This window comes from Ambystoma mexicanum, chromosome 10 (genome assembly GCF_040938575.1).
Source record: "Ambystoma mexicanum isolate Mex_15411 chromosome 10, UKY_AmexF1_1, whole genome shotgun sequence".
Classification (NCBI taxonomy): Eukaryota; Metazoa; Chordata; class Amphibia; order Caudata; family Ambystomatidae; genus Ambystoma; species Ambystoma mexicanum.
In genome coordinates this window covers 960671200-960698724 of record NC_090932.1, presented here as the reverse complement: position 1 = coordinate 960698724, position 27525 = coordinate 960671200, and the positions used below count along the sequence as shown (strand labels likewise).

The 27525-nt window shown below is 50.9% G+C and overlaps 1 protein-coding gene across 6 annotated transcripts in view; it reads left to right on the top strand.

The window, feature by feature from the left end:
* ECT2 (epithelial cell transforming 2) overlaps nucleotides 1-27525 on the top strand; it is a 1267500-nt gene that overhangs the window by 209841 nt on the left and 1030134 nt on the right. For all 6 annotated transcript variants that reach the window (XM_069618731.1, XM_069618732.1, XM_069618729.1 and 3 more), the window contains one exon: nucleotides 5439-5546. In XM_069618731.1, the coding sequence (XP_069474832.1) occupies nucleotides 5439-5546 (108 nt within the window). The remainder of the gene's footprint in view (nucleotides 1-5438; nucleotides 5547-27525) is intronic.

Genomic DNA, 27525 nt, shown 5'->3' with positions numbered 1-27525 from the left:
AGACCTTTCCCAGCAATACAAGGTAAACTTATGCGCCACCAATGAGGGACAGTGCGAATCAAAGTCAATGGGTCAGAGTCTGCAGGGAGCCAGGACAGCCAGTCAATTTGAACAGTGTCTATGGAGCTGAGACACTTCTTTAGATAGCACAAACGTCTTGCACAATGTTGGATTTTGTAAGGAATCACTGTAGGGCCACAAGCTGTTAGGCTTGTGAAGGGTCAGAGCTGAAATCAACTCTGCAAAAAGCAGCTACTGCAAGTCTCAAGTGAGATGATGCTAGCTACAGACAGAGGTAAGTACCCCTTAGTCAGCACAGTACCTTAGGTTTGAAGAAGAGGATCCAGCTGGCTTCTGTTCTGGTTGCAGTCTTGCAGATCCTGTGTCTCAGTCGTGGGGACAAGAGGGAGGACACCTGGAGGACTCCTGTACTGCAGTTTGAAGGTCAGTGGCGGCTACGGGCTCTTTTCAGATCAGCAGCACTTTCCAGTTTCAGCTAACGGCAAATAGCACCACCGTGGTTGTTGGACACTTGATGGGCTTCCCTTGCTTCTGGTGTCCAGCACTCTGGTGAGGCGACTTGGGCTTGGGTCGTCCTGCTTTGGGAGGGGTCCGCAGGATCTTCCTGGAGGTCTGGTGCGGCTTAAAGATGATGCACTAGACTACAGATTTCTCAACCCCTGCCACTCTGTTCCAGCAGCAGCAAAGAAGTACAGCCAGTTGGGGAAGGTCCTCCAGCAAAGTTTGTCTTGGGGTTAGTTGGTCCCACCAACCCAAGTGAAGAAGTCATGGGCGTCTCTAGTTGATTCGGAGCTGGAGCTTTAGCACTGTAGCAGGGCTTCACCAGGCTGTTCAACGGTCCAGGAGGGTGCAGTAAGCTTCTCTTCCAGTTTCCTTCAGATGTTTCGTCCAGTGGTCAACTCTGCCTTCAGTCCAAGAAACCTCGCCTTTTATGCAGGTTTCTCCCATTCATGCACAGCGTAGCTGTCACTCGCACAGCTGTGTGGCTGTCCTGCAAGGACGGCCATCCAGCACTGGGTGCATTCAGATAACCAAGGAGACTAAGGACAGGGAGTTTCGGGCACCTTCCTGCCCTGACAGACGCACTGAAGCCCGCCAAAGGCAGAACTAACAGAAGGGTTAAACCTGGTTAGACATGCAGAGTAAAACCCAAGAAAGACCTCCCAAGTAAGAAATGGCGAAAAAAGACCAGGGCCATTTTTGACAAAATGGGCACGCATGGGTGCCCTACCGAAGCTGAGGATTCAGCCTGTGGTAGAAACGCACAATGGTAAGAAAATTAGACCACTGCCACCAGCCGTTTTAATTTGTGAGGGTAACATAAAAAAATGTTACTTGAGTAAGTAGGAAAAGGGCTACTAAGTAATCCCCCAGCACTTCCATATAAGATGGGGTGTACTGGACCTACACAGGAAAAACAGGTAAGTAACATCAATTTAACAGTAGTTCACCCAAAATAAGTTATTTAAACCTTATGAGAAATCCAAAGGACTTTTGTGACACTGCACTGAGGGTGCTGTTTATCCCCATACAAACGTAGATGCCTGTGGAGTTTGTTAGACTCCAAAAACAGTCCAAATCGGGTCAAAAATACACAAGAGTGAAAAAGGTCTCCCTCGCTCCAGGATAAAAATTTAATGTCCTAAAGTCCAGCAAAAGGTGTTGGTCTCCAAGGTTGAAGGGAATTAGCAGCACAGAAATTAGTTGTCCCTAACAATGAGGCATGGTAATTGGTGATTCACTGGTGGATTCAAATGTGGATATCACTTAATATTCGGTTACATTGGTAGTACATGTCTGCCATTGCCACCCACTATTATAGGCGAGTAGATTTTATGGCATGGTACCCAACCTTGCTGGGGAGTAAAATTTAATTTACGATTTTTGAAACATTTATATTTGACATTTACTTTTTTGCATTAAATGTCAAGTTTCAAAGTGGATGGCTAGCTTGTGGGTGTCGGGAGTGCCCCCAAACATGAAGGGTACTTGGGCAGTATTTTACAGAAAGTGCTTTAAATATCAGTCACTATGGGTCGTGTGCATTTCTCATAGGTGTAGTAGGTAAACTAAGTTACTTGACCTGCAGGTTTAGCAGAATTTTACAGAATTTGTAAGGCCTTGCTGAACTTTGCTACGTAGAACTGGTTTTCCGGTAGGACCATAGTCTTTTCAGTGCGTCACAAATAACTATGCATAAATACATTTCAGATATTGGACATCATTTGTGCAAAGGAATTATTTGATGAGGACAGAACGAAACACACCAGGATCTAAAATGGGTTTCAGCAAAACACTTGATTAAGACCGCATTTAAATGGTATTAATATTTACCAGTGCCTGTCGGAAGATTCGTGTTCCGGGATGAGAACTGTTGCAGAGACTGCACACGTTACATTGTAGTGTAAACGTTTTAGATAAAGCATCACAAATGATGCAGGATATGAATGTGATTTGTGCTTATTGGATATTTGTACTGCTACCAAAGGCATGTGGAGAAAATGCACTATGCATCATTGCCTTTTGGCAGCATCCACCTCCTCGATCAAAGTATAAACTACCATTTATACTTTAGTACGTTGTAAAACTCTCAAGGCTGATTCCCCTCTTAACACTGCCAAGGATTGGGGCATAAGAAAATATTAAGGGGGCAATTTAAGTCATCATTCTTTCACCTGAACCCTGGCTCCTTGACTGCACATGCCTGGGGGTCCTATGCGTACTGTGCTTACCTGTGTTGTGTAAAATATGGAGTATGTGAAAGACTGAATTTTAAAGACTGGGTTATGCCTAGGTTTCGGTGCAAGAGAAAAGGGAACTAAAAGTCAAAAAGGAGACATTGTGGGATCCTTCACTTATATGGATAGTTTTAGTAAGTAATGTAACTTGCTGTGCTTGTGTTCTGGGCTTGAAACCGCTCATTAAGGGTGAATTTGTGCTGCTACTGATGGCCTTGGTCGTCAATCACCTCACTCTTGTGCGTCTGTTTGCTTTTTGAGTATATCCTGCTTTTTTCCTGTTTTTGTTATGCACCCCACATCTCGTAAGATCTTGTCTTACTTTGCTCTACTCTATTGATCCATGCTTGTTTGGTGTTGTACATTTGGCGGCTTTCTAAATTACTGCTCTTCTTTCTGATGTAAAGAAAGATACTTGAGATGTTTTCCAAGGGTCCCTTGCCTCTATTAGCCGAAACAGCCAAATATATTGCATGTCTTAACAATATACAAAGGCTTTTATCGAAAGATGGGATGGCTCACCATCTTGTCCCTAATCTTACAGCGAAGCAGTGTATCCAGGCCCTAAAAATAGGCCAATACTCCTGAAAGAAAAGGAAACTAGACCCCAGTACCACCCATTCGCACCTTGAAACACTTGTGTTTAGGCATGTGATAAATGCCATATATCAAATCACTCCCCCGGCTTTCACCCATACATCCAAGGATCTGTTTGGACCAGTAGTACATGCAATGCAACAGAAAAACCTGTTTTCTTACGTGATCTGAAGAGGGGGAAATGTATCTCTTAATATGCATGACTAACTAGGTGCAAAGAAATGGCTATTACAAAATATTTGTTTTACAGTTAAAACATTTTCACTCGCTTACGAAATAATCCCATTAGGAAGGAGTTTAACTCCCTAAAATATTATTTCATTCCCAACTGTAAAAAATGGAGAGTAAAATACTCCTATTTTAAAATCTTTTGTGGATCAGTGCCTACACCTCGGTGACAACCTTGCATGACCTAAATGCACATCGTATTTCTTGTCAGTGAGACCGCGCAACCGATTTATTTGTAGCTTGGCAGATTGGGTTGCATTCAGTGACTTTTAATTGGGTAATCTTTTAGTGGCAGACCAAGCAGTGACTAGACCAAGCAGTAGTGCTTACAAAGTGATAAACCAGTGCAGAGCTGCAGCCTGTGGATATTCCTGTTTCCACCATAAATCATCTTTTGATGAGTGTTGGGTCAGCATTCTATTTGTGGGGTTCACACTGCTAACCAAATCTCCAAACCTTTTGCTGTCTTGAGTTTTTCTTTTTTGTGTGCTTTTAGGCTTTTGCTGAAGTCCCCTCAGCTGCAACTCATTTTGTGTGTGCAGCCCTTAGTAGCCAGTAAGGCCACCTATGCTGCACACCAAGGAACCCTTTCGTTGACTGAGACCTAGTTTTAGGTGGATGAGGTGCTCCCAGACACATCAATTTATATCCGTTTCTGTGTTTTAAAATTTGGGTGTACAATTCGATTCGGATAGGCAACCACAACTTTGAATGTCAGTTAAGCCACACAAAGCACTTGCATGGGAGTCTTGAGCAGGATCCCGCAAGAGTGCATGTCTGAGGTTGCAGGAAGATGCCCAAAAAAGCAAGCTGGCCAAAGGACTGGTCTTGATGCACAAAGGCAAGCCATTTTGAGTATATAAAATACAAAATGGCATTCTATAAAAATAAAAAAATCCCTACCAAGTAATTCTGCACCAAAGACTACTAAATGTCTTTGTCATGGCTCCTAAATCCATTTGGGTACAGCTTGCTGCCTGGACGCTTCAAGAAATCTTGCTGTAGCTTGACTTTCTAAGTGCTGATGTATGGCGAGGTGGCTCTTGGTTCTGTCTGTACTGGGAAAAAACAGTTGGTGGATATAGTACCAGACCAATTTTCATGTTTTGCCATTGGTCTGTTTTTTAAAATGTATTTAGACTGAGCAGAAAGAATACGCAGGTTTGTAAAGTATTGGAATGGAATCCATGTAGGCGGAAAAGGAAACCTTTTGGAATAAATTGTCGTTCACGTCTGTTGAACATGCTACTGATAGCTCTACTGGAGGCTTTCAGTAGCTTCAGCACAAAAATAATTTGAGCGGAAAAATACCACTTAGTAATATGACTGGGGGCAGGGGTTGGTGTGCATTCCATTCCTAAATGCATATTGCTACCTTCTGCCAGTGTAGTAGGTGGAGGACATGAATTCACACTGAAGGTCTCCACCAGTATACATTTGTTTTACTTCTACAAGCTGAGACCACAGATCAAAACCACGCTTTCTAACCTACCTTCTAAATACAGATTATTGCAGTCTGTTTCTAAACTTATGTTTTTCAGGTTTAAGACCACTTTATGATATAGTTGTTGTACTATACCTCATACCAATGTTTGATCCTGTTAGAGATGCTTAGTCCTAGTGATTCTTGCAAGACGTTGAAGCACTGAAGCTTCTCGTGCATAGATGTCCTTGAGTGATGCAAATTACACTAACTGCAAAGATGGCTTGCTTGACCCGAAACGGTTTAGCCCTAGTTATTATCTATGAAGGATCATAATGTTTAAAGTACCTTGCACAAAACTGTCAACTGGTAGGCATGTGTTGCAGTACATGTTCAATGATTATGTGCTGAAGTCTCATCCTATTCTTCAGGTCAAACTTGTAAATTTGGTGCATTACATGGGAGGAACTATTAAAAGAGACTTCAGTTCAAAGGTTACACACCTTGTTGCCAGTTCAACACATGGAGATAAATTCAGGGTATGTATTTATATTTTTACAGTACTATTAGCTGCTAAACCTTTTTTTTTGTGAGCTATTTTAACTGCATAATATCTGTAAATGTTCAGTTATATGTGAGATCTCTGGCCTCCTCACCCTTTATGCATGCTCCTTTATAAAAGTTTGATTATAGTATGCTTTAAGATTGTTTTGAAATAAAATCAGACTGCGACTTTGTCAAACTGAATCTGCTTTCCTTATCTCACTTGCCAAAAAGCTCTGCACGTGTGGTGCAGTGGGTCTTGGGGAGAATTCCTCACCTTGCACTGATTTTATTTATTCCACCCCCTGCCCCCCCACACATCCTGTTGGTGCCTATTCCGGCCTAGTGAGTAATGCTTACCATCTCCTGTGGCTGTAGTCTGGGGTATAAGGGGAGAAGTGCTTTTTCTATGAGGGTGAAATGTCAAAGTAGCAATTATTAAAGGAGGACTTCTTAGGCACGTTCTGGCTGAAGCCTTCAACGGAACCTTTGGTTTTACCAGGCTACTTTATTTGAAAACAAGAGAACATGCTGAGATTTTCTCCCAGAGGGTGTCTGGGAACATGAGTGGTGCTCAAGAGAAAGGAGTGTGATCTTTCAGCTGACCAGGTTCTGTACTGCAAAATGGAAGCTGTCCGACTCAAGTCTTTATTTTCAAGAAAGGTGGGGTTCTTAAGACAATCTGGTAAGTTGTCTTGCTGACCATGCTAACCGGCCCAACCCAAAGATGGACGAAGTGTAGAACCACATCTCTAAATGATCTTACCAGTATCCTCCTAGCCCTCAACTCCCCAACCCCCTGCAACAGATGCTGCATTTACATTTTTAAAGTGTATGTCTTTCATACACTAAAGACTACCATATCGGCTGCAGAAGCCAACACTCGTCTGTCTAAACAACTTACTATCCCAGTACACCCTTCAATACAAATGCAATGTAATCAAGAATAGGCACTCTACCACTAAATTGCTCAGCACAACCTACAGGATTAACAATGTGACTGAGGTGTCAAAATGGGGAGACCACTAAATTATGGTGAACACGGAGAGGTCAGCCAAACCTAACAAAGCTAAGGTAGCGGAGCGGCAAGGCTTAGTCTCAGGAAGGATGCAGGTGGTCTAGGGCTTCAAGGAGTCTACAATAAATGTGCGCTACAGGCTAGCATTCCGTCTTTCCATCCTGTGCTGTTTGCTACTCGGCCATATAGTAGTAACTAAGGTGGCTCCCAGCATCCTGGTAATCCTGGTGTTTCCCATGCATCTGCACAAACCCATTCTTTTGTTCAACCTTCATTCTCTGGTCTCCAGTCATGCTGCTGAGTGAGTACATGAGGATACTATTTTTTTCCATTTTCTGTGTTTTTTTTTTTAAATGTATTAATCTTCATATGGAAATGTCTTTCTCGACCTCCGTTGTAGGGTTGCCCATCTTCCTTAAAATAGTCCTCTTGTTGTGCACGCTGCAGAGACACTTCGCATCATGTATAGTTATTTCTCTTGCAATTAATGTTCTGGCTGTGCTCCTGGCATAAGGGATGAGGGAACACACACAGCAGCTCTCCTCTGATGTTCTCCTCCCCACCGCCTTCATGTCTCCTCTTGCACCTAGAAACAATTGTGTACAGGGGCATTATAAATGACTAATCCGATCATGTGCTGAAATCAGTCTTTAAATGGGCAGAAATATGAAGATATGCATTCATTTCCTCCTATTCAGCAGTTCTTAAATCTACTAATTTGTTTAGAAATATCAGGGAAAAGGATGACTGCTTTTTTTTGGGGATAAAAATAGATGCCTCATTGCTCAATACTTCATCTGCATTATTAATCATTACTTGACGAAATGCCATAAGGAAGAAAAGACAAATCATTGTATAGAAGGAGGTTTCAAGAATTGTTCCAAATAAACGTATTGATCTTCTTGCTTGTAGTGTATTGTTTATAGCTTGGAAAATGTGCATTATTTTTGATTCGACATGTCATTTTTGTCACTTTTGTAAACCACATTTTGCTATAGTAGAAATTGCTAAATGATCGCAATGATCCTGAAAACTATAGGACTGTTTTTGGGATTGCCCAAAAAATGTAACATCATGCCATCTACTGCTGTATGTACGTGAAAACAGCATACAAGAATGTGTGCAACGTTTTTGTTATGGGCAACATGATTGTGTGCTCTTCTTTGTATTTGCTCACCAACGCATTGTTTTTACCTATCTAGAATAGTTCTGGGACTGCTGCAAAAGTTATTTGTTGTTTCCCCTTGACTTGTGAATTTTAAACCATCAAATTGTCTTTATTTAGCTAAGTCTTTTGTTTTGGCTCTTGTTAGCCGATCTCGTCATCCATGGTGTTTCTTCTCTTGCTTCACCGTCAACTGGTGCAGGAGGGGTCAGGGTCTCGCCTTTGTACGACTTTACGTCCTGCAAATGCATCTTCCTTCAATCGTCACTGCGTTGGGAGTGACCTCTACTTGGTACGGTCCTTCAAAACCGTGTTTATTACAAGTGCGTACAAAACTCCTTAAAAGCACGTAGTCCCCTGGGTAGAAGCTAGGCTGTTTTAGCTAGTCACTGGGGTCAACTGTTTGGCTGTCTTTAATCTTCTTTGACCCTTCCCTCAGTTTGTTGATCTGTTGGGAAATAAAAGAAGCACGAGCAGTAATATTTGTTTCATTGTTAAATAATCATATAGCTCATCACCTAAGGTTTCTGCTACACTCTGGACATCCGTTTCTATTTCATTGGGTGGGGCAAGAGGTACACTCATGCTGCATCCAGTCACCATCTCCTGAGGAGTCGGGCGGTGATCTGAGCCAGGCTGATTTCACAGAGCAAAAGAGAAAGGGGTAGGCAAGGCAGCCATTCCTTCTTCAGAGTTATCTTGATCTTAGCTCTCCTTTTTTTTTTAAGTCTGTTTAATCTTTCACAAATAGCATTTGCATGTGGGTGATCGGCAGATGAGAATGTGTGCCTTATGCCTAATAGTTATCTGTTCAAAATATTTATAAAATGCGGCCCATTAGACCGCAGGACTGCGCACCCACCGCATCTAGGAAACGTTTTGCACACGAGAAACTTGGCAGCACATGTGGCATCGGGGTGCATACATGGACCTGCCTCAATTCACCTGGAAAAGGGACATACTGCCGCTAACCTATATCTATAACCCTTGCATGTTTGTAACATATCCACGTGATCTATATGTGGATGCTGAAAGGGACCATTCGGTCTAGGATATGCTCTTCTCGCTGTTAGTGTGCCCTGCTATGAACTTCTGGCATACAATGCAATTCACAATAAACTGTGCCACGTGTTCAGATATGTCATTAATAATCCGCCTGTACACAAGTGTTTCTAGGTGCGACAAGACCAGGAAGACAGTCGGGACAAAAGATCTTACTAGGCCTTGTCATTCAGATCATGCAAGTGTGACGGAGGGGCGAAAGTGCCAGGGAGAGGGGAAGTGCAATCAGGGCAGCGTAGCTCTGAGTAAGTGTAGCCTGGCCAGCACGCCTCTGGGTAAGTTAAAGGAGTCGGGGGGGGGGGGGGGGGGGGGGACGGACGGACTCTAAGGTTGCAGTTAAAGGCCTTGAGTGCTCTGTGTGCCCGGAGGCAGTGCAAGGGGACTGATCATGGAGGAGCCTGGTACCAGTGAGACTCTGAGGGTAACCAAGCAACCAGTCGGTGCAGCAGACAGGCAGTTCAGCAAGTGAGAGCAGGCAGAGGAGAAAAGGAAGGTCTTGAGCTGCTTCTGGAACTTGAGGTGGTCTGGCTTAAGTTTTAGAGGGGTAGGGAGGCCATTCCAGAGGAGGCACCTGCAGAAGAGGGGGGGGGGATCTACCCCGTCCCTCCACCCCACTCTCTGCCTGGAGAAGTGGCTGATGACCATCGGAGAGTTGGAGGTAGCTGAGCTAAGGGCTCGAGAGGGAAGGTATTTAGGAAGAGTTGGATGTAATGCAGGCCCCCTGCCCCAGAAGGCCTTGTGGATGATGCAGAGGGTCTTGAACTTGATCCTTGCAGCCACCGGGACCCAGTGGAGAGATTTTGGGGCTGGAGAGATAGTCCCTGGGTTTGAGGCAAAGGACAAGTCTCAGTCCTGTTCTGGATTAGTTGCAAAGGGTGGAGAGTAGAGAAGGCAGGTTGATAGCCTGGAGAGAACCAGAGCTCTGTCGTCTGTGAGCTTCCGGGGGAAAGTGAGAACAGGAAGAATACCTCTGAGGAGGTGCCGCTGGTAGTATCTCTTATAGCTTGGAAAATGCACATTCTGGCAAGATCAGAGCGGAGAGTGGAGTCTAATATGGCACTGAAGTTTATTGCCTTATATGAAGGCAAAGCAAGAGGGCCCAGGGAGGGTGGCCAGAGTGAGAGGGAAGGCGGGAGCAGGAGTCCCGATGAGAAGGATCTGTCTTACTTGCATTAAGTCACTGATTGCTGGAGGCGCACCAATCCTGAATTGCGGATACAGTCAGGAATGAGAGAAGAGCAGGCTGAGGGTAGCCTGAGAGAGCTGTGTTGTCTGCATAACACCGAAAGTTAGAGGAGAAGGTAGAGATCAGGTGGGTCAAAGAGGCCAAGTAGACATTGAAGAGCCAGGGGGAGTCCTGGGGATCACCACATGTGGAGAGGAAGGACCCATGTTGGACCTGGGAAGGGTTGGTCTAGGATGAAGGCGGTCAACCACTGCAGGACCTGACGCGTGATGCCCAGGTTTTCCGAGTCGATCCGGATGGCATGATTGACTGTCAAAAGCTGAGGAAAGATCAAGGAGGATGACAGGATGGGTGTTGGGGAGAATTCTCCAGAATGGCTAATTTCCCTTGCCTACTGAGTAACTCAGCAGCTTTGCTGGATTTCTAGAATTTTTTTTTTTCACCTGGTAAGTGTGTGAACCTCTTTTCCCACTCTTACATGTGTTTTGCTGTGTGTGTTGAACAGTTTTGTGTTCATAGACTGGAGCCTCACCTACTCCATAGGCATCATATTTTTACTGTTACAGAGCACCTTCAGTGCAGTGACATATGGTTGTCTTTTTCAGACTTCCCACTTTACGCTCCATTTTCTGGGACTGACTACTGTCTCCCAGAACATGTAAAGTTGCCATTGACTTTTAGTTTTCTTAATCCACAGACCCAGTACAAACTATCTTACATAGAATTCTGGAAAGGGTTAATAGTTATCCCTTTTTGTCTGTTTCTCATGGAACATTATCTTGTTATCTTTTCATTAATTTGGCTGGTGGCAGTGGTATCTACCCTATTTTTCCTACTGCGGTTTCTTTAAATAGCCTTGGTACTGTTTTAGGCTATTTTAGTAGCCTCAAACTTAAACCCGCTGGACCACATTTACTTTTATTTGGTTTCGGCTGGGTTTACTCGCCAATTCTTTTTGTAAAAGTCTTTCTCGTGTTTGACTCTGCGCGCCAAACCACTCCTGAATATTTCCCGTCAGGCTGGGAATCCTCGGTAAAGAAAAAATCGGTTGCCGTTTCGTTTCTGAACTGTCTTTCTACTACTAACCAATCATTGGTCTCTGGGTCATACTGCCCCCAGCCAATGACTGCCCTCTACCTAAGCCCCTTCCTCTGGCAGCCATCTTCAGATTTTTACCGCACGTTCAAGGGTTGGGAGTCCTCGTGCTGTAGCTCTCGAGCTTTTACTGCATATTTTCGAAGAGTTTACTCTTCTTTTTTCGGTCAATTCGAGCCTCAAGCTCAAACGATTCTTCTTCCGATCAACGGGGACCCGTTTCGGAAATTTCTACGCCCCTCAAGGGCAGATTTTCGTCGAATTACACTTCTTGGAGGATTCCGGAAGACCTTTGAGGCCAACCCCGATTTGGACATGGCCCCCAGGACAAGGGAGATTCAACACATACTGGATCCAAACTGTTCAGGAACTGCCCAGGATGTGGACTGCAGAATGTCTTTGAGGACGCACTCGCAGTGCCTCTACTGCCTCCACGCCGACAAGTCACACGTGGAGGACCACTGTGCGTTCTGCAAGAACATGTTGTACAAGTCACACGTGGAGGACCACTGTGCGTTCTGCAAGAACATGTCCGTCCGGACAATGAAGGACCATCGTACACGACTCACTAACTGGCTGGAGGTGAAGAGCCCAGCAGCAGGTGAGAAGTCCGAGCGGTCTTCTAAGAACTTTGAGGGCGCTCCGGTGACGGGGGCCCAACAAAAGGCATAGCACTGTGTCCACGGGCACCGGGAGCACCGTTGGTTTGGGCTCCTCGGCTGCCAGGCAGGGCGCGATGTCACCGACGCCATCATCCATGAGCCAACGCTCTGGCTCGGTGGAAAGGAAGTCGGAGAACCCGGGTAAGCTTCGGGAGAAGCCCGGGTCGATCCTGATGGAGAAAGCCGAGGTGGTGACCCCCCCCCTATGGTGAAGGCCCCAGATGCGCCCAAGGTCGTTAAGGCCTCAATTGAAGGAGTCGTGGCGACCCTGGCAAAGCCGGCGGAGGCTAGCCCAGTGGAGACTACCTCCGGGCCTAGAGTTTCCCTGCCAGACCGGAGGGAATCATCTTTCCAGCTGATCGAGAGACCCGAGTGAAACCCTGAAACCTAACGGACTCGGATACCTCCTCCGAGGATGAGCTGGCTGGCGTCCAAGCTATTCTGGCCAAGAAGTTCGAGGAGGTCAATACCTATGGGAAGGATCCCAACGAGGCTGACATAAAGAGCCATGGTGGAGCCGATGAGGAACCGCGGGCCGTGGAGGAAACGGGACCCCACGCCCCAGCCGTCGCAACCGATGCCTACGCCACAGGACAACTCGGGAGCTATCTTGATGGCATTGCAGACCCTGAGTACGGAGAGGAGGACAAGGTTGCTCTTACCCCCAGCGGACGATCCAGCGGCGCCTGGACCGTCGGGGAGCCTGCCAAGCAAGCTGATGCGAGTCCATACTCCCTCCCCCTCCCTTCCTGCCTTCACCCCCATCCCCTCCGCCAAGGGACGAGATTGGGACTGACGACGGAATGGATCTCCCGTCACCCCCTCACCAGCCTCCCGCCTCCCCCCCCCCCCCCCCCCCCCTGACGAAATTGGCTCCTTGCCTGCCATGATCGCCAGGGCATTGGAGCTTTTCCAGCTGTGGCCAGAGGAACAGAAGAGGGATTTCTGTACCAACGACGGGAAGCCAAGAGGAAAACGGTACTCTGTCCTGCTGAAGGACGGCACATGGGACGAGGGACTGTCCCTTTTGAAGAACCAGTCCATGGCCCCTGCAAAGAGACTGGTACGAGAAGAAGTACCGGGTCCCGGACTCCGCTCCTATCTGCCTCAGGGCGCAATTGACCCTGGATTCCATAGTCTGTTAGGGAGAATTCTCATTCTATGGCTAATTTCCCTTACCTATAGAGTCCCCCATCTGGATTTGAAGGGTTTGTTTCTTTCAACCTGCTAAAAGTGAGACTTTATCCCACTCTTAGGCATTTTTGCTATGTGTTTTCTAGGGTATTTTTGTGTTTAATGCCTATGGGATCGTTCTCAACCCCATAGGAACCATCTTTATTCACATGTGTTACACAGCACCCTGGTACATTGTTCCGCAGGCCGCCCTTTCTTCGCGGTAGCACTAAAGGTGTTTTAAATCCTTTACCTACCTGTTTGGCCGCCCCTCTCTCTTAACCTTGTCTTTCACCTTCTGCATCCTACTTTTCAAATTGGTTAACCAGACTTGACTGCAGCTACAAGAACATTTTGCTCCTGGACCCTTGCCCTGTACCACCGACTCTGGCACAGGCCTACTGACTCTGGCTACATTTGTTAGATCTGCCTTTAGATTGATTCTCACTGAGAACTGTATTGGTGCACCTATTTCTTTTTACTACCCTTTCCTTCCCATTTTTAAACCTTGTGAAATGCCATTTTGTGCTTTTTTCATTTACGTATTGCTTATACTGATGCACTGCCTTGCTTAAACTGGTTCACAAACTGATGGGAAGTGTTGCTATGGTGTGTAAGACTATTTCTAGTTATCTTGTGAGAAATTGTTAGAGGATCCCTTGTGTGTAGTTGTCACTGTGCCATTTTGCTCAGTTTTCACTCTGGTTCACTTGGTCTACAATTTAACTTGGGAGTGTATATTTTTCCTTTGACTTAATTTAACATACTTAATGACTGTGATGCCTGTGTTTTTATTAGAAGTGTATAAAATATATAACTACTTTTTATTATAAAACTCTTTTTATTAGGCAGCATGGCAGCAAAACGACAGGCGAACAGCGCCCAGCAGGTACAGATTGACAATACGCATCATGATACAGTCATGCAGAGATTGTACATTAAATGATTACAAAACAGAGTTACAAACGAGATGCGAGGAGGGGAGGCTGATCAAGTAATGTGGGGGGTGTACCCAGACTAGTGAGAAAAAGCAGGTGGAGGAGAAGTAACCGGGGTCATGTCAAGGTCGGACAAGTAGGAGCGGAATCTAAGCCAGATGTCCCTGGGCCTGGAGTGGGTAGGTTGCATGCGGGACCACATTTCCTCGGTGTCAGAGGCCCAAGTAACCGCCTTTAACCATTGGGCATGTGTGGGGGGAAAGGGGCGAAGCCAGCAGAGAAGGATGGACCGAACCGCTAAGAGCATGCAGAGGCCAGTCAGTTTTTTGGAATCACGAGGGAGACCAGGGAGGTCGTTGAAGAGACACAGTGCTGGAGAAGGATCCATGGGGTACTCTAGCATAGCAGATACCGTTGAGCAAACCGCTCCCCAGAACCGTGAGAGGCGGGGGCAGGACCAGATCATATGGATGTAGTCCGCGTCATCTTGCCCGCATCGAGGGCAGCTAGATGGGTGCTCACTGGACATGCAATGTAATCTGACCGGGGTATAGTGGAACCTATGCAGCACTTTTAACTGAGCTTAAAACGGGAATTAAAGGACACCCGGTGAGTGCGGTCGCAGATATGTGCCCAACGGTCGTCCGACATTTCCACCCCCAAGTCCCTCTCCCAAGCCCCCCTAAGTTTAGAAAATTCTGGAGAGGATCTGGTCTGCAGCATGGAGTATAACCTAGAGATTTTGCCTTTCATGGGTGAGGGGGAAGTGAGTTCCTCAATGGCCGGGTCGTCCGGTGGTAGCGCAGGGAATGTTGGATAACTACGCTTAAGGGTCTTACGGAGAGACGCATACTGGAGCCAGACACTCCGGTCACTCCTCAAGGGTAGGGGAAGATCAGCCCACTCGATGAATATGCCCTGGTCAAACACGTCCCGCAGTAGCTCATAGCCCGCCTCGGCCCAGCGGCGAACAGTAAGTGGTGTAACCTGGGGGACCCCCGGGAGGAAGTTCCAGAGGGGAAGGTTGCCGTGGAAGGCACGGGCCACTCCAAGCAGCTTCCATGTTTTGGCTAATGCAAGGGATGTACAGGCGACCGGACTCTGCGAGTCCAGCACCTGGGGAGCGGGTTGCACAACCAGAGAACGGATATCGCGATCACAGGTCGCAAGTTTCTCGAGTCGGACATGGGGGGGGGGGAGGGGGTCAGCTGTACTAAACCAATGGGAGACATATTGGATCTGGGATACTAGCCAGTATTTGTAAAAGTCAGGGGCGCCAAAGCCCCCCCTGGCCATGGGGGTGGACAGGGTCTCATACTTAAGCCGAACCGCTCCCGAGTGCCAAAGGAAAGAGTTAATTGTACGAGTCAGGTCGCGAAAAAAGTCTGTACCTGGCCACAAGGGAACATTGGCAAACTTGTAAAGCAACTGAGGTAACACCACCATTTTCAATAGGCCCATTCTGCCCGCGAGAGAAATCGGGAGCTTGTCCCAGGCTAGGACCTTGGCGGACAGAAGTGTAAGGTATTTCCGGAAGTTCTCTTCGAGGGTTAGTGGCTGTTGGCGCGTTACTGCTATCCCCAGGTACGTGAATGTGGATTGAGCCCATGTGAATCCCGAGGTATCAGGGGGGGGAGAAGTGTATTCCGTGAGTGGGAAAAGGGTGGATTTCGAGCAGTTCACCCTGAGGCCCGAGACCCGGCCAAAATAAATGATATCCTCCAGCACCGGAGGCAAATTGAGGGATGGAGATCGGATGAACAACAACGCGTCATCCGCGTATAGGGAAACTATGTCCGCTCTCCCGGCAGTGCGGAGGCCTCTGTGGGCGTGGCGATGGCGAAGCATGTCCGCAAGGGGCTCTATGGCAATTGCAAAAACCAAGGGAGAGAATGGGCAACCCTGCCTCGTCCCCCTGGCAATCCCAAAGGTAGGAGAGCAATGGTCACCTGTACGGACCCTAGCCACAGGGGACGAATAAAGTAGCTTAACCCAAGAGAGAAAGGAGGGACCAAATTTACAGCTCTCGAGAACCCGCCAAAGGAACCGCCAGGAGACCGAGTCAAAGGCCTTCTGCATGTCCAGTGTAGCCGCCACGGCCTGGGTCTCTGGGCTAATCCTGTCAATTATATTAAATATGCGCCTTAAGTTCAGGGAGGTAGACCTCCCCGGGACAAAGCCCGCTTGGTCAGGATGAATGATGGCCGGAAGAATGGGAGCCAGCCTGAGAGCCAGGGCTTTTGCGTATATTTTGGCGTCGCAGTTAATAAGGGAAAGCGGGCGATACGATCCGCAATGCGAGGGAGGTTTGCCAGCCTTTAGCAATACTGTAATCGTGGCCTCACGTAGTGAAGGGGGGAACACCCCTGTCCCGACCGACTCCTCCCACACAGCCAACAGGTGGGGAAGGAGAAGTGACTTATAGGACTTGTAAAATTCGACTGGGATACCATCGGAGCCGGGGGCTTTCCCCGAGGATAGAGAGTCGATAGCGTCAGAGAGCTCTTCCAGTGTGAATGGGGAATCAAGAGAGCCCGCAGCCTCAGGGGATAAAGTTGACAAGGGAAGCGATTCGAGAAAGGAGTCGATTTCCTCCACCGACACCTCGTCCGAGTTGGAATATAGGGACTTGTAAAAACTAAAGAATTCTGTGTTGATGTCCCGGGAGGTGACGGCCAAAGAGCCGTCCAGTCTCTGAATCCCGAGAATGTGTGGGGAACCCGTCTCGTGTCGGATCAACCTCGCGAGGAATCGACCAGGGCGCTCGCCCTCCCCGTATTTCCGTGCGATACCAGGGTTGTCCATAAACCTCTGTTCGCGATCAGCCAGGGCACGGAATGCATCCAACTCCACCCCAATGGCCGCTAGGTTACCCGGAGAAGAGTGAAGTGAACATGTAGCCTCCAGGGTCGAAAGCTTGGACTCACTCTCGGCCAGTCCCCTCCTAATCGATTTGAGGACTCCATTTTCCTTGGAGATTGCAATCCCTCTAATATAGGCCTTGAAGGACTCCCATAGTATGGCCATTGATGGAACCGAGCCTGCGTTTATCTCGAAGAACTCCTCAATAGAATCCTCGAGCTCGGAATGAAACTCTGGATCAAGAAGGGCGAGTGGTTTCAGTTTCCAACAGCGGGACCGGCCGGGATCAGGGGCCCAACTAACAGTGATGGTCACTGGGGAGTGGTCTGATAAGGTTCTGGGTAAAATCATTAACTGTTTCACGTCTTTAACCAAGACATTGGAGATCACCCAGCGGTCAATTCGGGAGTATGAATCGTGGACTGAAGAGTAAAATGAGTAAACGCGAGAGTCGGGATAAAAGAACCTCCATGCGTCCACCATGGCCAACCGGGGTAGAGATGATAATGCAGCATAGGCTGCGCTGGAGAGATGACGGGGCTTGGTCCCAGATCTATCAAGGGCCACATCGAAGATAGTGTTAAAGTCCCCCCCCCAGAGAATAGGAACAAGGGGGAAGCCATCTAGAAGGGACGTGATCTGTCTATAGAACTCGGGATCATCAAGGTTGGGACCATAAATGTTCAGCAAAACCATTTCTTTCCCTTGAAGCGTGGAATGTAACAGCACATACCTGCCCAGGGGGTCAATATGTGAAGAGATGAGGGTGAACCGGAGACTCTTGTGTATAAGGGTCATGACCCCCCGACTCTGCGTAGAGAACTCGGTAAAGAATCTATGGGGGCCCCAGGTTTTGGCAAAACGCACGCATTGTTCCTTGCGAGCATGTGTTTCCTGCAGAAAGAGGATCTTGGAGCCGTGGCGCTCAGCCTGCAGCTGGAGCTGCCTCATCTTTCTATAGTTCCCCAACCCACGGACATTCCAACTCATAAAGGTTAAGTCACCCTCAGCCATAGGTGTGATAGTGGTATAGTCAAAAAAGGTGTCCAAGACCAATGAGTGAGTGCTGCGCCCCCGTCCGCCCTCGCCGCCAGTGCCAATTTTCTGAGAAAAAAAACCCAAACATGTCCCACCCCCACCCACATCCCCCTCCCAAACAGAGGAATGACAATCCCAAACCCCCTCAACCAAAACCAAACTAGAGGCATCAGCGCCTGGGGGCCTGTAGGCTGGGCTGACCGCAGCGCTCCGGGCCGCAGCAGGACCAGTAGAGCTCAAGGTGCAACTGCAAACATTGAATGTAACTTAGAGAGGGTATCTTGCACTCCGCAGTGTGGCACATCATTGAGATGAAAGGAGAGTTTGAACAAGCCGAATCCGAGAAAGAGGATCAAAGCGGTGCCAATGACGGAGAAGGGCCGGACACGGCCGCCCCCCGCAGGGCTCGAGGGGGAAGCTGCTGAGTTGTGTACAAGAGAAGGAGGAAAGTCAGCCCGGGAAGTGTTCGTCAATAAACTTGGAGGCCTCCTCCGGGATCGTGAAGAAGAACACCTGATTAGCATGTTCTATGCGCAGTTTGGCGGGGTAGAGCATGGCATATTTAATGGAGTGATCTCGCAGTCTCCGCTTCACATCCTGGAAGGTCTTGCGCTCACGTTGGACGGCAGCCGAGAAATCGGGGTAAAGATGAATCCTCGCACCCCCCAATAAGAGCTCGCCCTTGTCCCTTGCAGCTCTGAGTAGGGTATCGCGATCCCGGTAGTTCAGGACTCGGGCGATGATGGGGCGAGGCGGGGCCCCGGGTCTGGGTTTTGCAGTAAGGGCACGGTGCGCCCGCTCAATAGCGAAGTGGGGGGAGAGCTTGGGCGAATCCAGGAGAGACATTAATGTGTGTTCAACGAAGTCCTCCATTGGCTCGTGCACCTCGTTCTCAGGGACCCCGATGATGCGAAGGTTATTGCGTCGTGAGCGGGACTCCAAGTCCTCGTTCTTCTTCTCCACCACGAGGACTCGGTTCGAGAGGGCGACAACCTCGGAGCGCAGTGCCCCCAATGCGTCCTCGGCGGAGCCAACCCGTGTCTCGACCTCCGACACGCGGCTGTCGGTCCTCTCGATGTGGGCTTTGATTGAGGATATTGTGCCGTTCATATCGTCCAGTTTCGAGTGTAGGGCAGAGAAACCCTCCCTGATAAAGTCCATCATGCCCTGGGCCTCAGGCGCCACCGCCGGTGACACCACCGGGGCCTGTTCAATGGGGTCCTCCGGGGATCTCGCAGCTGCCCTCTCAAACATGTTAATGGAGCTCTGCTTCCTCGTGCCCCCCTTGGTCATTTTGCCAGTGGCGATGGATGAGCCGCCAGTAGCCCTGAGAAGGCGACAGGGGGGAACCCAGGCCGTGAAAGTCAATAATCCAAGTAGGGTGCATGACAAGTGAGGGAAGCCGGGGGTATCGTGGCCACGAGGCTATGCCGGAGAGGTGTAGGCCGCGGGCACCCGCCCGATCAGGAAGGTGTGGGAGATACCCAGAGATGGAAAGGTAGGGACCCGCGGTATTGACGGATCCCTTCTGCAGAGTGTCGCTCCGGGTGGAGTGGCAACAGCCTCCAGAGAAATGAGAGGGGGAGAGGCCAGCCCCCAGTGCACGGTAGGGCCAAACAGAGCGAGGGATTCCAGCTGAGGTGGTCACAGTATAAGGCTGGTGTAGATAGAGTAGCCCCCCAAGGGGGGGGGGAGAGCAAGAGCTGCGGTTCAGTACAGGAGAGCCAGGGAGGGCAGGGCTCACCGGGCAGAGCTGGACGTCGTTGCCCGCGGGCCTCGGAGCCCCTCGCCGCAGAGAGCAAGACCCGCCAAGGAGGGGCGGTTTCAGAGAGCCGGGGCAGGGCGGCAGCGGGTCCGGCAGATCAGTAGAGCCCCCCCGGCCCGCACCCGGGGGCCGCGCCGCCCCCACCCGCACAGGGCTCGCAGGCGGTGGAGGAAGAGTAGAAGTTCACCAAGCTGGGCCGAGGGTTCAGCCCGGGTAGTCAACCAGGCGCGGCGAGGGCGGCGCACCCCAGCCCGCCCAGCACCAGGGGGAACGAGAGCCCGGTCCCCCCCAGCCGACCGCGGCGGGAGGAGGAGCCCAGCACGGCCCCAGGCGGGTCCGCTCGGCAGCCGATTACAAGAACACCCCCACAGGAGAGGGGCGGCCCAGCAGGGCCCGAGGTCCGCAGGAGCACCAAGGCGGCCGGCGCGGGACCGTCTCCGGAGACAGCGGGGTCCCCCGCGGCAAGTATCCGGACACCGGGGGGGGGGGAGAGGCTCCGGCGACCCCACCGCAGGCCGAGGAAGTCCTCCAGGAAGGGCAATGTAGATGTAGTATGCAGCCGAGGGGGAGAGCGCCGCAGGTCCGACGTCCCTCCAGGGACACGGGGGCAGCCCGCCCCAGACCTCTCCGTCCCAATCGGAGCAGCCGCGCAGCCGGTGGATCACACTCCCGGGGCTCCGACGACCCCGCCGCCAACAGGAACGAGGCGCGCCGGCCCCCGCCGATGCCCGGTAGATGTGGAAGGCAGCGCCGCAGGGCCTCGGGCGGGAACGACACCCACCGCTCGGGCCTAGTTTTAGGCGCGCAGGAGCGCCGTAGGCGGGGGGGATGGGCGCTACGGAGTCGGGGAATGTCCCTCCCGGCTCCGACTCAAAGCAGGATTGGCACCGCAGGATCACCGGAGCCGCAGTAAAAGAATCGTGCACTCCGTACACGGCGGCAGATAGGGAAAGTGCCAAAAAGCAGGATTATGAGGTCCGCTCGCCGCGGAGCTCACGCATCAAGCGGCCATCTTGCTCGGCGCACAACAGCGCCCCCCAATATATAACTACTTTTTAATACAAAGCTTTGGTCAGTGTTTCCTTGTACCATAGACTTGTAGGCCTATTGTGTAAACCCTGAATACTGCTCATCTCCCTCTTGAGAAGTCTGACAGCTCAGCCACAGCTACCAACTAAATCTTTGTGGTACAGACTGATACCAAAGGGGATTTATTGCTCTCACCTGTAGTCCTAATCTTGTGTAGTGCTCCCTAAGGGAACTTCACAGGATTCTGCCTAACAGTCTCCGTGGCAGCCAAGATGAAAGCGGCAGGGGCGATGGCGTCCTCCTCCACTTCCCCGCGCGACTGCGAGTGAAAGAAGCTAGACGCCATTGGCAGCAATGACCATTAAGGCGGCCAACTCCCTTGCGATGGTGACCTGCGATGATGGGGAGCTGTGGTTCAAGATCGCCCCTATCCTGGACTTCCTCCCAGACAAGAGGGCGGAAGCCCTGGAAATCCTGCAAGAAGGAGAGGTGGCGTCGGATCACGGTAGCAACGGACCTCGCCAATACCGAATTTCGTCAGATGGGCAACAGTGTTTGCCTGCTTGGTTGGCTCAGGGCCACCGACTTCCGTCAGGATGTGCAGACCAGGGTTCTGGACATGCCCTTCAACGGAAATAACCTGTTCGGGAAACCAGTGGAAAAGAGTCTGCAGGCCATCAAAGCGGTGACCGAGACGGCCTGTGCCTTGGGCACTCATCGGCCATTCTTTCGGACCTCCGGAGGCAAATCCCAAGGTGCCTCCAAAGGATTCAGCTGCAGTTCGTCGTACCGATAAGCTGCCCGTTCCTCGTCACAGCCGGTTTACAGAGGCCGCAGCAAGGCCAGTGGATACCGTCGTCGCCCAGGAGCCCAGTGTGGCAAGGCCTTGGCTAAAAAGGACTGAACGGGTTGTGACGTCAGGCCCCCACCTGAGCACCCCAGTGGGAGGCCGGCTGGCGAACTTCGTTGGAGTCCACCTCCACCGACCTATGGGTGCTGGATACCCTGGCCCACGCGCACACTCTGGAGTTCCAAGGGAAGTGCCCCATTTCCCTCCTGTGGCCAGGAAAGAAAACCACTTTTCACAGCTGCTTCTGGAGGTACGAGCCATGCTGAGAAAGGGCGCGATGGAACTCGTCCCAAAGAGGCTCCCGAGTATACTCGCCCGAAAGAAGCCCGGCGGCTGGCGGCCCATCCTGGACCTCCGACGCCTCAACAAATACATTAAAGCACAGAAGTTCCGGATGGTTACCTTTCAACATGTGCTGTGACGACTGGAGGAAGGCGACTTTCTATCGTAGCTGGACTTGGAGGATGCCTACTTTCACATCCCATTACACCAAGGACATCGAAAGTTCCTACGGTTCGTGGTCCAAGGGCGGTACTACCAGTTAAGGCCCTGGCCTTCGGGTTGAAGTCGGCTCCAAGGGTCTTTACCAAGTGCCCGGCACGTATATCCCTATCTGGAGGATTGGCTCATCCGAGCAAAGTCAGGAGAACTCGCCGTCGACCACACAGCGAAGACCGTCCGTCTGCTCACGGAACTGGTATTCGCGATCAACTTTGCAAAGTCCCACTTGGTACCGTCGCAGGACGCCCTGTTCCTGGGAGCCAGACTTGACATAGTGGTGCGGTTGGCCTCACCGTCGGAGGAAATGAGGGCCATCCTAGGCAAGGTGCAACGGCTGTTGACCATGGAAGTGGCCAGGGTGAGGTCCACCAAGTCCCTGCTCGGCATGATGTCATCTTGCATCTACCTCGTGCTTCTGTGCAGGTTGCGGATGCGGCCACTGAGGAGTTCCTCGACGCCCATTGGATGCAAGCGGCGGGAAGCTTCGAAGACAAGATCCCACTCTCACGAGACTTTGTCAAGCGATATGGTGGCATCCATGCGCATCTCGCGGCGGGCATGGACTTCCAGACCCCAGCGCACCAGGAAACTGTGACGACGGACACCTCCCTGGAGGGATGGGGAGCACACACACCAGAGATCTCCATGCAAGAGACCTTTGGCTCCCGGAGGAGAGGTCCCTGCACATCAACGTCCTGGAGCTCCGGGCCATGTTCTGGGCCCTCGGGTCCTTCCGTCCCTCAAGGGCAAAGTGGTACAGGTCTTCACCGACAACACCACCATGATGTTCTACATCCGGAAGCAGGGAGGTACCAGATCCCCAGCCCTATCCAAGGAAGCGCAGGATCAGTGGCACTGGGCCATCGACCAGGGGATGTTCTTGGTACCCTTTCATCTGGTAGGAGTGAAAAAACACCATCACCGACTCACTCAACCGGGAGCTGCGCTCTTGCCACGAGTGGGAACTTCAGCAGAATCAAGTGGATCTCCTCTTCCGATGGTGAAGCAATCGCCTGATCAACCTGTGCGAGAGGTTCGCCAGCAGGTTTACACAACCGGGGAGCATGGGCGATGCATTTTCCTTTCCCTGGAACGGCTTGTTCCTGTATGCGTTTCCACCGTTGCCTTTTCTTCTACGACTCATCAGTCAACTCAGCCGGACCCAGTGCAGGATGATCCTCGTTGCACTGGCGTGGCCGAAGCAGATTTGGTTCCCAGACATTCTGGACATGTCGGCGTCTCACCCCGGTCAAACTGCCGACGGACGCATATCTTTTAGCCAGGGAAGGAGTAGCCATCCTACATCAGGACCCGGGATCGCTGAACCTGCAGGTCTGGCTCCTGGAGCACTAGAGTTAGGAGGCTACGACATCCTGGCGGATTGCAAGGTGCTTGCAAAGGCCAAGGTTTCATCGACTTTTAAGTGCTATGGACCTAAGTGGAAGAGGTTCTCTGTCTGGTGCCATGCACAGAAGATCAACCTTCTACGGATCAGGGCCCCTCAAGTGCTGCCGTACTTGCTGTCGCTGGCCAAGGCGGGGCTGGCACATGCCTCCATCAAAATCCATCTGGCGGCTATCTCCCACTACACCAGAACTCCGGGACGGTCATCGCTGTGGTCTCATCGCCTGGTGAAGGAGTTTATGAAGGGACTGTTGTGCTCGTTCAAGCCGGTGACAGCCCCTGACCGGCATGGGAGCTCAACATAGTGCTGACCAGGCTCATGGGTCCACCATTTGAGCCCTTGCATTCGGCACTGCTGAAGTTCCTATCGTGGAAGACGGCTTTTCTTGTGGCCATCACCTCTGTACGATGAGTGGGAGATATCCAGGCCCTCTCCTGTAAGCCTCCATATCTGACATTCCACGAGACGAGGGAAGTGCTGAGGACGCACCCCTCCTTCATGCCCAAGGTGGTGTTGGACTTCCATCTCAACGAGCCCTCGGTGTTACCTGTTTTCTTCCCATCGCCTTCATCGCAAGCTGCGAGGACTTTGCACTTGCTGGATGTGGCTAGAGCGCTGAAGTTCTACGTGGACCGCACAGAGTTTTCGGAAGACATCACAGCTGTTTGTGATCTTTGGCCCTGTGAACCAAGGGAAGGCCCTCTCGAAGGCTTCAATTTCCAGATGACTCTCCGGCTGCATCATGCACTGTCACCCGTTGGCAAACCGACCAATGCCCGGCCGTCCGAGAGCCCATTCGACCAGAGCGACCACTGCTACCACAGCGTTCCTATCTGGTGTGCCCCTGCTGGGCATCTGCAGGGCTGCTACGTGGAGGTCGAAGCACACCTTCACGAGATTCTACTGCATCGACTGTGATTCCAGGGAGGAGTCCAGAGAGTGATCAGGTAAAAGATGCTTAATGCTGAGTTGTTATGCTTAATGTTGAGCTTTGCCACCTCCCATGGTTGTGCATGTGTACTGCTATGTAGTCTTGTATTCATGAGCATGTAAGTCCATGCCAGACCCCATGCTGGAGAATGAACAAGTTATTTGCCTGTAACTGTTCTCCAGCATGGGTCTGACATGGATTCACATGCGAACCCTCCCGCCTACCCCCTCTGCGACTCTTCTCTTGGTCCTACTGCCACTTTACGTGCTACCAAATCTGAAGATGGCTGCCAGAGGAGGGGGTTAGGTAGAGGGCAGTCATTGGCTGGGGGCAATATGACCCAGAGACCAGTGATTGGTTAATAGTAGAAAGACAGTTCAGAAACTAAACTGATTTTTTTCTTTACTGAGAATTCCCAGCCTGACGACAGGGAATATTCATGAACAGATGAATCCATGCCAGACCCATGCTGGAGAACAGTTACAGGTAAGTAACTTGTTCCTTGTTCGCCAACATTTGGCGGGCTCCTGCAGAGAAGCCCTCCATAGGCGCCTGAATGGGACAGGATGTGAGGGAAGTGTTTGGGACTCCCTGCACAGTGTCTCCTTGGAGACCCATGTTGCACTCTGGTATTATTGGCTGTGGTAACTGTCCCGGCGGGACAGCCACCCTGCTGCATGATTAACAGCCAGGCTGTGTGAATGGGGGGGGGGAATGCATAAAAATCAGCTCTCTGGGACTGAGAAGGCGCTCGCCACTGGATTGAGAGAACCGAACCGAAGAGAAGCTGACGGAAGACGACCTCTACCATGACTGAAACTCCCGGTGAAGCCCTGCTGCAGGTCCGAATCTCCAAATTTCGACGACAGGGAAGATCTGCAAGGAATCTTCTCCACTTGTGCTGGTGGGACCAACCAGTTCGACACACTGCAAGCCAGGCCTCCCTCTGGTCGGATTTGCTGTGCACAGCTACAGTGAACCAGATAGCCAGGAGGACTGGACCCTGCTTTGGTTTTAAGGAGCGCACCTTTTATTCGTTGCTTTGCTCTGATGCTGGATTCTTCCCTGGGCAGTACAGAAACCTCCAGTCTTCCTACTTCGTGTCAGTCCGACAGTCGCTTCAAGAACCGTGAGCCTGCAGGACCTGCCGGGAACGTCTGCTTCAGCTACAGCCTTCTTCTCTATTTAAGGTACTGCTCAAATCCGGTCGTTTGTTCCGACCGTGGTAAAAGTACTTCATCTTTTGCCAATCCGAGGGCTTGTCCTTCTCTTCTTTAAAGTAACCTTTCGTCCGACCAACTTAGTTCTGAACTCTTTGCAAAGACTTAACCGCGAACTACTCTGAACTGTGTGATCCTCTGCAAAGACTTTGGTCCATTGACTTTGGCTCTGGCCTCTTGATTTGATTTCCTCACCGTAGTTGCCTTTTCTAGATTGCCCTGCTTGCTTACTTGTTGGTGCTGCTCAACTTTTGACTAACTTTGTCTTTCCCTCCCTTTTTAATTGCTGGAGTGCCATTTTGCCCACACTTCATTTTGAGCCTAACTTGTCCAGAATTCATTGGGTGGTGTGTAGTGCATTAAGATTGTGATTTTTCAACTGCTTGATAATGGTGAAATTTTTCACAACTGATGTGTAAATAAATGTATATTCTCCAGCATGGGGTCTGGCATGGATTCACATGCTCATGAATATTCCCCGTCGTCAGGCTGGGAATCCTCAGTAAAGAAAAAACCAGTATCAGTTTCGTTTCTGATCTGTCTTTCGTAGTAATAACCAATCACTGGTCTCTGCGTCATACTGACCACAGCCAATGACTGCCCTCTACCTAAGCACCGCCTCTGGCAGCCATCTTCAGATTTTTACTGCACGTTCATGTGTTGGGATCCTCGTGCTATTGCTCTCGAGCGTTAGTGCTATTTTTTTCACGTTTTTTCTCAAAAACTTCGTTTTTTTCGGTCAAAAGAGCCTCAAGCTCCACCTACTCTCCATCCGATCAACGGGGACCCGTGTCGGATTCGTCTGCGCCCCTCAAGGGTGAAGATTTCGTCGAGCTACGCTTTTGGAGGACTCCAGAAGTTTCTCAGGCCCGGACATGGCCCAGGAGAAGGGAAGCTCGACGCCCGGAATGCTGTTCAGGGTCTGCCCTGGATGCCAGCTGCAGAACGTCTTTAAGGAGGACGAACACTCCTTTTGTCTCTACTGCTTACATGAGGACAAGACGCACATGGAGAAGGACTGAGCGTTTTGCGGCAATATGTCGGAGCGGACCATGAAGGACCGCCATCAACGTCTCGCCAACTGGCTGGAAGGGAAGAGCCCGTCAGGCGAGAAGAAGAGGAAGAAATCCAAGCGGTCTTCTAAGACCTTTGAGGACGCGACGGGGGTCCAACACAAGGCCAAGCACCGCGAGTCCGCTGGCACCGGGAGCGCCGAACGGTCGGGCTCTACGGGCGCCAGGCAGGGCGCACCCTCCCCGGCACCTTCAGCCACGAGCCAACGCTCTGGGTCGGGTAAGAGGAAGGGCGAGCACCCGGCGAAGCTCCTGGAGAGGCCCCGGTCGAGCTCGAAGGCCCCATCGGAGGGGGAGCGAGGCAGTGTCCCCCCCCCCCCCCTCAAGGATAAGGCGGTGAGCGCACCTAAGGTGGTGAAGGCCTTAATCCATCCGGCCATGCCCTCTATCGAAACTGTCGCGGCGGCCCTGGCTCAGCCTGTGGAGGCTACACCAGTGGTGGCGACCTCAGGGCTCAGAGTCTCCCTGCCACCTCAGAGGGAGTCCTCTTTTGTGCCCATCGATAGGACCCCTGTGAAATCCCCGGCGGGGAAGAAAAAGGGGGGGCAGGGCGTCGTTGTAGATTCGGCTTCAACCTCGGAGGAAGAGCTGATCGAGGTCTTAAGCCACGGCCTTGGCGTGGAAGAAGACCGGCCCGTCGGGATGGATCCCGACGCAGGTGACGACGACATCGTCGAGGGTGCCGACGGGGCCCCTGATCGCCTGTCGGATTACCCTCTGCCAGCGCCGCAAGACAACTCGGCGGCCATTTTGTTGGCTATACAGTCCTTATGCTCAGAGATAAGGACGAGACTGCGGTTGCCGACGGAGGAACCTCTCCCGTCGGGGGATCCTGAACCGGGACCTTCTGGGGTTCCCCCTACCAAGAAAAGGAGGATTCACCCTCCACCTCCTTTTCAGCCATCGCGCCCCGTCCAGCCCTCCTCCCCGTCCACCCGAGGGGATGATACGGGGACTGACACGGCAGCGAAGGGGACGGACGACGAGGTATACGACGAGGAT